The sequence below is a fragment of the Cutaneotrichosporon oleaginosum genome, assembly GCF_008065305.1.
Source record: "Cutaneotrichosporon oleaginosum strain ATCC 20508 chromosome Unknown ATCC20508_contig03, whole genome shotgun sequence".
Classification (NCBI taxonomy): domain Eukaryota; kingdom Fungi; phylum Basidiomycota; class Tremellomycetes; order Trichosporonales; family Trichosporonaceae; genus Cutaneotrichosporon; species Cutaneotrichosporon oleaginosum.
Genome location: NW_027072172.1, coordinates 1,242,890 through 1,254,225, shown reverse-complemented (window position 1 = coordinate 1,254,225; position 11,336 = coordinate 1,242,890). Strand labels below are relative to the sequence as shown.

The window sequence follows — 11,336 nt, the reverse complement described above, 5'->3', positions numbered from 1 at the left end:
AAAATTGTCTTGCGGTCGCTTAACACTCGCTGCCGCTGACGCTGTGCTGTCATGTTGAGACAACTGTCCCGCGATCGGGTGACTAACCGTCTTCGAGGCACGGCTTCGCACGTGTGGCACACGTGTGGCAAGATCTGCCAACTGTGAGTGATTCCACCCGAACTAACATACGCAGGCCATATCTACGCATGCCGCAATCCGCAGACTTGCCTTACGCAACACTTGCGCAGACCACAGAGTTGACCTTCAGACGCTACATGATAGGCCGACGCACGCACTGCGCATTTTTCTTCGTGCAAATATCTTTGGCGGCGGGGCTTCAAGCCCGGCCCTGGCCCGGCGACGATCAGGTCGCGGCAGATCTCTTGGCAGGAGGCACAGTGATCGACATGGCACTTATTAGGCTGAGGCGCCCGGCACCGCGGCACCGGGACTCGGAGCCATGTGCTCCACTCGCACTGTATCATGGCGATCTCGTGCCGGCAAGATTGGAAGGCGAGAGCGTCGAGTCGAGTCGCGATCAGTGCCTGCGCTCGGAGGCTCGCGGAGGCGCGCCGAGGATTGCACATGCTGCGAACATCTGCATGGGCTGTGACGTCGTTCGCGGGTGTGTTTCGCCGGCTGGTCTCGTCGGCCCTCGTGAGTCGGCGTACGTCATTCGCCATGGTATCATGGAGACGGGCGGCAGCGCCTAGCTTGACTCTGGCAGTATACAAGCAGCGGCGTGCGCACAGAACACCACAGGTAAGACTCTAGAAGGACGTGATCCGCTCATGTGGCCCTGCAGTGTGAAGGGGTTGGGCGATATGTAGGGGGAGGAAACTGCGGTTGGCCCATCTATGGAACCTGGGGTTTGGGCCGGTTGGGCATGTGGATGCGGATGTGGCACCGACATGCTGATGTCGCTGACAAGTGGCAGTGCACAGACCGTGGGCTAAGGGGGCGAAGGGAGGGGCGCAAGGCCCAGATCATGTGAAAAGCTCCGAGACGAAGCGCGAGGGGAAGACATGGAACGAAGCCTGTCAGTCTCACATATCACCTATGTACGTACAGGTAGAACTCAATTCGAGTTCTCCTCTTTTGTTCAGGCGGCCACTCTGAAGTGCTGCACGCGGTGCTCAAGCTAGAGCACCTCGCTTGTGTCCGCTTTCACGCAAACCCCCGCTTTGTCATTTTGTCATGAGCTTCCACTGTTCCGACAGGCCTGCAGCGTTACTGGTGCGGCAGTGCGATGCAAGACCAGCGGTCGGCCCAGGGACGTCCGCGCCGACCGGAATTGGGTGGCCCTTTCCCTAATGAGCTGATGAGCGATGAGCGCATCACTCTGGACCCGGTGTCGGGATGACATCTGAGAGTCGGGAGCTGGAGCTGCAGTTGGATCGTTGGGAGGAGGGGAAAGAGGAGTGCGCACGCTGAACAAAGGAACCTCGGCAATGATGGGTTGCGGCATTTCCATTCCCCCTTTCGCCCCTTTATCCGGTGACCCTGGTTTCCTTTGTCTCGCCTCCGGGCCTCCGGGGACTCCGGGGACCAGCCAGAACAATCTTCCTGAAACTCAACCTGGTGGTGCCTATACACACCCCTGGCACCGATGTTTGAACTCCCTGACATGTCCGGAACGCGGGCGAACGTGAGACGTCAGAGGGCCAGAAGGCCAGAGGGCTACTGTAGAGTAGAGCGTCAGAGCCCCAGGGCGCCGCTGATACAAAAGAGAGGCCGTGGAGTGGAGAGAAACCGTCGACGGATCCATTACTCAATTGCTCTTGCAGGTCCAGACCTCCCCGTTCTTCTCGCAGCGCACGGGCGCAGAGCGAGGTGTTCGGCATGGAAAATTGCTGGGATGAGGGGATGGGCGGGTCCCTGACTTTACCCTTGGTTAGTTCCGTCATTCAGGCCAGGTGTTCCGCCGTCGAGCACAAACCTTGCTCCTTGCGCGATCTCTTGAGACGATGCTCTCGTGCTCTCGAGCTCACCAGATCATCATACTGTATCATCATCGGCTCATCAGCAGCTCATCAATGATGAGAGGAGAGGATAGCCAAGGATTCCTGGGAACGACGTTGGATCCGTCTATGTATGATCTGTACCTTGGGCGAGTGTGCGATCTGGGACACGCAATCTCGGGTCTGAAACTTTCATGATCAGAGCCCTCCCGCCGCCGTCATTTCACCACTGCTCGGTGCCGACAACTTCTGCTCATGAATCATCAACAGTAAAAGTTGGGTGGCAAATACCTTTCGCATCTCTCAGTAGCATTTTTCACTCTCAACTCACAAATCGGCACCGTCGCACCACACTCCTTTCTCTGGATCTTTGGGAACGAGCGTAACAGGGGAAGATCGACAACCGGTTAGATCGACACCGCCTCCGTCGCCCCCTCGGCCCCTCGGCGCCTCGGTAGCTCGGAATTGATCCGTGCTTGATTCTCGGCGATCCCTCCACAGATCACACACAGACACACATACACACACACACAATCACGACTGCGGCCGAGGACACGCGAACGGCTTCTTCCTTCCTCCAGCCCTCCTTCTCTCGACTCGTCTCTTCATCTCTTTCAAATCCTCCCTCTTCTTCATCTCTCAATCACTCCATCTCGTCTCCACCTGGGTTTCCTTGCCGCCCTCGTCTTTTTGGCTCAAGCCACACCCTTTATACCCCTTACATTCCGGCAGGTCAGAGTCACAGACTGGCCACACGCAGGCCGACACGAGCAAACCCGTCGTCCGTCGTCTGCAGGCTTCTCGGCTCTTCTGTCGGTTCTATAACTATCTAGGCATACCCTCGTCGTCCCTCCGAGGTCCAATTCACACCCAACCCGACACCCTGGGCGCCGCGCTAGAATCTCACCACGGTCTCACTCAACACGTGGGTTTCAGTCCCAAAGCAAGACATCGGCCTCGCGCGCGGCACAAGCGGCACAAACCGCACAAGCTCGGCGACTAAAGACTTGGGTCACAACGCGGTCATCAGGCAGGCCAGCAAGGCCAGAAGTAGAGTGGGAGGGGAACCCAAGGATTGCACGAACAAGGACAACGTTCCCTTTCGACACCCGCTCCGCGCACCATCGCCCAGCTCGCAGTTTCCCAGCTCCTCCGTTCCCAGAGCCACCACAGCAGAGAGCGCAGAACTGTTGGTCCGCCGCACCAAGCGCTCCCCCCTACTTCCCCTATCATTCAACTCATACACTCGTACAACCAAATTCACTTTCCTCGTCATCCTGCAATCCTGCGTCCTTCACAACCGTCCCTCTTTCAACTTTCCACGCTTTAGCCCATCAAAGTCGTGGAGGAACTCGTACCGCCCGCCTCCCCTTACCATTCTCCCGGCATTGTCCTGCAACTGTAGCTACGAGTACCGTCGCAAGTCCACCGAGACGCACCCCTCCACCACTCGTCCGTTAATCCACCCACCCACCCATTTCTTTTCTCTCATTGTCATCCTCATACCTCACACTTCGCCCACTTCAGCATTCCCACTTGCTTATCCCTCTCTCGACATTACGACGAACTCTCTTCGGTTGGTCTCACGGTCCCTGCAGTCACTCCCCGCTGCGGTCGATTCGGCACGCTCGGCTCGACGAACTTCAAAAAGGTATTCAGGTCAACGGATCGGTTCCTAGTCCTAGTGACTCTATTGCCCGCTCATAATCCTTTCGTCACCAGGACTATCCCTCCATTCCTCAGGTGAACGACTGCTCGTCAGCAGCACCTAGCAGTCTAAAGCCGACTAGGTACCATGTCGTCGCCGCCTCTAGGTGGTAGTATGACTTGGGACACGTCCCAGCTGCCGCCGCGTCGTGCATCCGATTCCGAGGTTGTCAGCAGCAGTAAGGGTTCAACGGCCACGGAAGAGGCCCCTGCTTCCGGTGACGAGAGCAAGCCAGGACCACCGCCACCGTCCAAGCCCACAAGGTCAAAGCCCAAGATTAACGTTGTATCGCCTAGCCCCGCGGTCGAGGGAGAGGCAACTGCAGGTGAGTTTAGCACCATGTCTAGCTAGCTGGCTGGCTTCGCTAGGCGCTGGCGGACCGGTGAACCAAAGCAATGACCCGACCAGTAATCGGGCGTGCTGGGTGAGCTGGTCCGTCTGCGACAGGGGGTCCGCTGAAAGGTGCCCCTCCCCATGCCTCCCACCCCCGGAACGTGGCTTGACGACTAAACCTTGCAGCCGCTTCCACACTTTCGCATGCCACCCCTTCAACTTCTGCGCCGCCGCCGCAACATAATGATTCTTCTTCACAATCATCCACCATCAAAATCCATTCTGCTGCCGTCAAGTCGAAGTACCACTCGACTTTCCCCCACCACTCTATACCAGCGGCAGCAATGGACCCCCTCGACCCCGCCGACCCCTCCCCTCACCATCACCAGCAGCTTGCGCACCCTCCCCCTCACCACCAGCACCCTCCCCACCCTCATCATCCCGGCCATGTCCCACCCCGGCATGGTCTGCGTCCCCAGCCTCCCCCTCACGCTGGCCATCACCCCCAAGCCCATCCCCAGGCTCACCCTCAGGCCTATGTCTTCGCCATGCCCCCAGACTCGGCCCACTACCTAGGGTCGCACCCACCTCCCATACCCACGAGTGCTGCGATTCAGCAACAACAAGAGCAGCAGCTCAGATACGCCGATCAGGCGTATGGAACGCTTCGGCCGGTTTACGCACCCCAGCTCTACTACGACCCTTCAATAGCTGCGGCTGCAGCAGCAGCTGACTATGCCGTGGACCCTACACACGCGCTTCCCGGCATGTCTTCCCGGTCGTCACCAGGTGCCGCCTATACTTCACAACCAGTTCCACCACAATATCACCCCGCCGCCACCACGCCTCCAGTGCCGCAAGGTGCTTGGTCCGGATCGCCTATGCCTCCACAAACTGCCTATTATGGGTCGTATCCGGCGATGCCGCCTCAGCTTGGCACGCAGCAGCATGCTGGTGCTTCTGGCATGACCGACGAGCTTGGGCGTAACCGATCCATCTTCCTACCGCACGCCGCGCCTGGTCCCGCTTCTGCCTGGTCAGCCTCCTCTGTCATGCCGTCACACTACCAGTTCTACACCCCATACACCACTTCGACAGAACGGTTGGAAGGTATGTCCCCTGTCGCTGAGGCATGGTCGCCGCAAGGGCAACCGCGGCCGCTACCTGCCCGCCCCTCGTACGTTCCCCCACAAGCGGGTTCATGGGGCGCAGCAGTTCAAGCGGCCAACCCAAACCCAGTAACTGCGGCTGTTGCGGCCGCTGCTACGGCTTCGCAGGTGCGGGAGCAGCGTGGATCGATGAGTGCGCCGGGCGACGAGAGCTCGAAACCTGCGCGGCCCAACCAATCCCACCAATCCCATCAACACGACGGCGAGCGCGAGCGCAAGGAGTATCACCCACAGCCACCTGCTCGCAGGAGCGAGTGGGTCATGTGGGTTGGTAACGTGTGAGTACAACGCGGGCGTACACATGGGTATGTGCTGACTAGTGAGGCCGAGCAATGTCTCTCACGAAGAGCTGTGGCGCTTTTTTAACACCACGACTCCTCCGTCCGCGCTGAGCAATCCCTCCGAGCCTTGGCGTGGACCGTCGTCCATATTCTTGATCTCGAGGTCGTCATGCGCCTTTGTCAACTTCTCATCCCAGGCCGATCTCGATCGGGCCGTGCCATTTTTCCATGGTCTCTCACTCCGTCCCTGGGACCCGCGGTGTCCTCGAATGGTCTGTCGCGTGCGCCACAAGGATGATGACCTGCGTGCTGGCGTCGGCGCTCAGCGTGGTGTCGGGATGCACAGGGCGTGGGTGGAGCAGCAAAAGCAAGCTGAGAAGAATTTGTCGCCCAAGGCGCCAAATCTGGAGCTGCCCGACCATCCTCACAGCCAGTCGTCGTCGTCCAACCACAAAAGCTCGGCGAGCTTTGCCAGCACGAACTCGAGCTTCTTGGTTCACCACTTCCCCAAGCGCTACTTCATTCTCAAGAGCTTGACGATCGTGAGCCCCACTCTTGAGAGTATCTGACGTTCAGTCCGACTTGGAAGAGGCTGTTAAAACCTGCCAGTGGAAGACACAACGTCATAACCAGCCCATTCTTGGTGCGTGCTTTGCCGACGCCCGTGTGACATCCGTCAGTAGCTAACTCGCCCCAGACCAAGCCTTCCGGACGTCCCAGGAAGTGTACCTCATCTTCGGGGCGAATCGCTCGGGCGAGTTCTTTGGTTACGCCAAGATGGTGGCACCGAGTCTCCGCATTCGGACCCCTGCCACTCGTGGCACATACGGCTCTATCAGCTCACTTGTGCCACTAAGCCCGCATGGGCATGAGGAGGCACGGGGAGGTGGAGGAGCTAGGCCACAACTGTCCACACCCGCTCCCATCATCCGGGAAGAGAACGAGTCGCCTAGATCGCCTGCGCCACGATCCGCCACGGATCCTTACTACCGTCGCAAATCGACAGCCTTCCTCCACCCAGGTCACCGTGCATCGTCCCCTGGGCCTATTGAGGAGGAGGACGAGCTGCTCTCGCCGTTCAACAACCTTGAGGTGTCGCATCATGCTGAGGACGAAATGTTCCGGTCCGAGTCGCCCGAAATGTTCGAGGAGGCTCTCAGGCGTGCGAGTGTCAACACTCTGGACCCTAACTTGCTTCGCGGCAGGCGCGAGTCTACTCGCTTCTCGAGATTCAGCCACATTGAACAATCCACGTCGCTCCAGATTCCAGTTGGAGGTGGACCCGTAATCCGGAAGGAGTCGGCACTGACGCCCATAATCCGCAAGGAGACTGCGGAGCCTGCCAAGCCTGACGATGGCGGTGCGGATGGCCTTGCCGCCCCTTTCCAGCTGCAGTGGGTCAAGATCGCCCCTCTCAGCTTCTTCCGCACACGCCACCTTCGGAATCCTTGGAACGGTGACCGCGAGGTCAAGGTGTCTCGCGACGGCACCGAGGTCGAGCCCAGTGAGTCATGAACGAAGTCGTGCGCAGCGAGATAGCCGGTTGACTGGACAGATGTCGGACACCTCCTTATCAGCGAATGGGACAAGCTAGACACGGAGACGAATCCCACGAGCGAGGAGGGCAAAGGACAAGCACACGAGGGCAAGGGCAACGGGGACAAGTCCACTGATGGTTCGGCCGCTGGAGGAGCAGGTGGGGGGACTGGTAATGGGGGAGGCGGTGGAGGTGGGGGCGGAAGTGGAGGCGGCGGTTCTGGGAAGGGAGGAGGAGGAGGAGGAGGAGGGGGAGGAGGAGGAGGGGGAGGAGGAGGTCGGTGATTAATACTTACCTCGTTTCTTGGAATCACATACATACGCATTTCTGGTTCATACAAGCAACCACGCCCAAGTCACGCATCGTACGCATCATTATACACACGCGCTAGTCGGACGATCTATGCATTGCTGTGGAAATTACAAAGGGGGGGCGGTGCGGCGGTGGGGGTTGTGCATGAGGTGACTGCCACAGTATAGGAGGAGGAGAGTGCGCGAGTTCATTGTCATTGTCAGGGCTGAGTGGATGGAGGCGCATAAAGGCATGGGTGGTAGCCAAATACGGAGCTGATGGAGCTGAAGCGGATACGGAGAGGCCGAGGGCGGAGAGAGTGAGAGTGTGATGCGTTCCGATCATCCGATCCCGGTGGAGGGCAGGCAAGGGACCTCGCTCTGAATTCATCGTGTGTAATAAACGTCACCCACCTGATGCACCTGATCCCACCTGATCCGCCTCCACCCGCCTTTCTGTCCCGCATGTCCCGCGAGGCTCGACAGCAGCCCGGCTTCGGTCCACGCTTCGGTCCTCGCTCCTTGCTTGTTGGTCGCGCCACCAAGCTATTCTATGTACTACTCCACACTCGTCCCTTCCTCCATCCTCCGTTTACACTACACATCTTAACTCATCCACCTCTTCCATCATCCATCATCCACCATCAATCACACATCTCCCATCACCCTCTAATCATCCACACATCCACATGTCAGCCCCACCCGATCTCGTGCAAAGGCTGCGCGACCTCGGCATCTCGGACCGCACCGCCCGCTTTGCCCTTTCGGTACGTACCGCTACTCCCAGTTCCTATACCCCGCTAGAACCTCACCCCTCCCTTCGCGCTCGGATCGGCGTGGATCGCGAGCATAATGGCTCATGGCCCATGGTCCACGATCCGCCTCCCACAAAAGCAACGACAGGGGCGTGGATTGGCGTACGCGGCTCGCGACTCGCGGGTGCTCATTCCGGCGAGATGATGGTGCCGTCTTTCCGCCCACGCGTCCGCGTACCCGCGTTGAGCATCGCCGCGGCCCGACTCTGCATTGCACCTCGCCAAGAGACGAGTCAGCGATAGTGCCTTCTCCACCGATCCACGCGTCCACACCACACACATTCTCATATTCATAAACGATCCACCAACGCCCTCCTCATTCTCTCGCATATTTCTGCGCCCTTCCCTCCTCCCCTCCTCCCCATTCTCGCTCGGCTTCACGCCACTCTCAATATCCTCTCCTCTCCTTCGCCTTTCCAACCATGCACTTTCCCACTTTGCGGTTCTCCTCTGACTCGCAGCGGACCAACAACAACGTAGAGCAGGCAGCCGAATACGGTAAGTCGCATTCAAGGTCATGTCTTGAACTCGCTGTCGATCGGTGATCGGGTGATCCGGGCGGCGGCCACCTGCCTTATTGAGCGTGACGACCAAAGGACCCCTCGGGGCCTCGGTCTCGTCGGCGCCCGACGATGGCGCGGTGACGAGTCGAAACCGCCGCGTGGCGTGTAACAAGCAACGTGTGTTGCTGTCGCCGCTCTCGCGCCTTCCCTCTCCTCACCTGAAAACATCCATCCCACCCCATCACCAACGCAGCACCACCACAACGCTCTGGTTCTAACGCTGACACTTCTTCTTCTCGCTCTCCTCGACATTACACACTTACTTTGATCCTGCGTCACAATCAACTCCTATCACAACTTCGTCTCTACCGTCGCTGTCTCAACCTCTCTGGTGCCCTCGCACTGCTCTCCTCACCCCAACATCCCCCGCACTCTCACTCTGCCTCCGCACAATGGCCCCGCTTCATCGTTCCTCATCCTTACCGCCTGCACTAACGGACTATTTTGGCCGCCTTAAAGTGCTCTCTGGAAAGGCCGACAAGGATGAGGTATGTTGCTCGTATCCCGCTGTTCTCGCTGACTCCAGGTAAGCCAAGATGCTTTTGCAACCGCACCAGACAGCCCAAGCTTTGCGCTGGACGGTGATCCAGCGCCACTCCAGCGCGTCGACTCTCCCACAATGTGGCAGCGCTTTCGCAGGCGCATGTCAGTCGATATGACGCCGCGTGCGTCCAGCGATCTTGAAGACGTCGATGAGAAGAGCGACCCGTTGCCCCCGTCTTCTCAAGTCCCCGTACTGACACTCACAACTTCTCCCTTCCCCCCTGCACCACCTTCCTTCAAACCTCAACCCTCCCCTCTTTCCGATACCCGTACCCTTGAACAACAGTCGAACGACTTGATCCTCGCTGCACTCGGACGCGGCCGCACACCCACTGGGTCTGCAGCTGCATCGGGCACATCCACGCCGATTGCCTCTAAACCGGCCGCCGGCGCTCTCGCAGCCCTGGGGCTTCGCGCTGCCGCTGTGGCAACCCCGTCCAGTAACCCGCCGACAATCGTTCCTCCGTCTTCCATCGAGACTTCCTCAGCCGCGCCGTCCAAGCCCTCGAGCAAGTCGTTGTTAATACCTTCCAAGCCAATTGGTAGCAGCTCGGCCAAGAAACGCGCGTCGCGCGCCGACCCAACGTCGCGCTCGCCAAGTCCCTTCTTTCGCGCGCGTAAGGCGCGCGAGGAGCGCCGGGAGCGCTCGCCCAGTCCCGACATCGTGGCACTGCGCAAGGACTCGCTTGCTGCCGAGTCGGACGTTGAGGGTATTGCCAACGACCGTGGACGCGGGCGGTACCGCCCGCGCACTTCGGCCTATGACTCGCCCGATTCCAGTGGCGGCGAAGAGACCGAGGGCGAGCCCAGTGTTAAGATCGCTCAGAAGCCCGTAGAGAAAACGGTCGTCCCCCACGACGATGACGATGACGACGACGACGATGACGATGATCACGACGACGACGACCATCACGCGGACGACGAGGACGACGAGCCGCTCAACTATGATGACGATGACTTGTGGGATCCCGAGACCTTCTTCGACGAAGAGACGGAGAAGAACACTGAAGCGAATGCGTTCTATGCTGATTCTGCCTGTAATGACGCCGTCGACCCTGAGACCAAGCGCGATAACTTTGATGTTTACGGCGAGGATGTCGAGCAGGACCTGCTGGGCGAGGGCCCCAACGTCGTTGTGGCCCCCGAACCGTTATTTGCCAAGCCTGGTGACAAGATTCGCAAGTCGGAACGCTCTGGTCTCGACCTCGTTACTTCCCGTCCGACCTTCGCCCGCGACAGGTGTACTATCCAGCTCACGCAGGGTGACCCCGATGGCGTTCTGGATGAGAGCGGCAAGCGCATGCGGCGCTACCTAGTCCTAAGCGATCTCTCCGAGGAGAGCCGTTACGCCGTCGAGTGGGCAATTGGTACTGTCGCGCGCGACGGTGACGAGGTCTTCGTCATCTCGGTCAACGAGAGTGAGGACAAGGTTGATCCCAAGAGCTGGAGTAGCAAGAACCAGCAGGACAAGCTCAAGGTGCAGAAGGAGCGCCAGACGACTGCTCTTCTCCTTGTGCGCCAAGTGACGGGCCTGCTCGAGCGCACCCGCCTCAATGTTACTGTGACATGTCAGGCCATGCACGCCAAGAATGCGCGCTACATGCTCCTCGATGTCATTGACTTCCTTGAGCCGACGCTCGTGATCGTCGGTTCGCGCGGTCTCGGCCAACTCAAGGGGTAAGCTTTTACGCACTGGACCGAGCTGACAGCAGCATTCTCCTTGGTTCGACGTCGCACTACCTTGTTCAGAAGTCGTCGGTTCCTGTTATGGTTGCGCGTCGCCGCCTGCGTCGTCCCCTGCGCCGTACCAACCCCGAGGACCTGCGCCGCTCGCCGCGAGTCTCCCTGGCGTCGGCCAACATCGAGAAGTCGGCGCCCAAGAAGCAGGAGGACGATGTTGTGGATGCGGCCGACGACGACGACTATGATGAGCCCAAGCAGCAGGACAAGCACCACCACCACCATCACCACGAGGATACCAAGGTAGAGGTGAAGGCAGTTGAGGCTTAGAGCGATCCGAGTCACCCTTGTCGCTGTTTTCCGATCTTTCAAGAACTCCACCTTATACCGAGTATGGACGTTGTAATATGCAATGCCGTTTTGCGCAAGGTGACGCAACTGACGCTTCGACCGATCCCACGACGTCCTCAACTC

The 11,336-nt window shown here is 59.1% G+C and overlaps 4 protein-coding genes across 4 annotated transcripts; 3 read left to right on the top strand and 1 right to left on the bottom strand.

The window, feature by feature from the left end:
- Nucleotides 1-188: 188 nt before the first annotated feature.
- COLE_03691 (uncharacterized protein) lies at nucleotides 189-695 on the top strand (the record flags this gene model as incomplete). The annotated part of the gene is made up of 1 exon (XM_018419726.2): nucleotides 189-695. The coding sequence occupies one exon, from the start codon at nucleotides 189-191 to the stop codon at nucleotides 693-695; it is 507 nt and encodes a 168-aa protein (XP_018281565.1).
- A 4,587-nt stretch (nucleotides 696-5,282) lies between these two features.
- COLE_03690 (uncharacterized protein) lies at nucleotides 5,283-6,949 on the top strand (the record flags this gene model as incomplete). Its single annotated transcript, XM_018420208.1, has 5 exons — nucleotides 5,283-5,431; nucleotides 5,478-5,976; nucleotides 6,011-6,077; nucleotides 6,132-6,214; nucleotides 6,782-6,949. The coding sequence occupies 5 exons, from the start codon at nucleotides 5,283-5,285 to the stop codon at nucleotides 6,947-6,949; spliced, it is 966 nt and encodes a 321-aa protein (XP_018281564.1).
- Nucleotides 6,950-7,358: 409 nt separating this feature from the next.
- COLE_03689 (uncharacterized protein) lies at nucleotides 7,359-7,652 on the bottom strand (the record flags this gene model as incomplete). The annotated part of the gene is made up of 1 exon (XM_018419725.2): nucleotides 7,359-7,652. One exon carries the CDS (start codon nucleotides 7,650-7,652, stop codon nucleotides 7,359-7,361), a length of 294 nt encoding a protein of 97 aa, XP_018281563.1.
- A 298-nt stretch (nucleotides 7,653-7,950) lies between these two features.
- On the top strand, nucleotides 7,951-11,192 carry COLE_03688 (uncharacterized protein; the record flags this gene model as incomplete). Its single annotated transcript, XM_018422175.2, has 5 exons — nucleotides 7,951-8,028; nucleotides 8,538-8,574; nucleotides 9,099-9,127; nucleotides 9,166-10,859; nucleotides 10,895-11,192. The coding sequence occupies 5 exons, from the start codon at nucleotides 7,951-7,953 to the stop codon at nucleotides 11,190-11,192; spliced, it is 2,136 nt and encodes a 711-aa protein (XP_018281562.1).
- Between the last annotated feature and the right edge of the window lie 144 nt (nucleotides 11,193-11,336).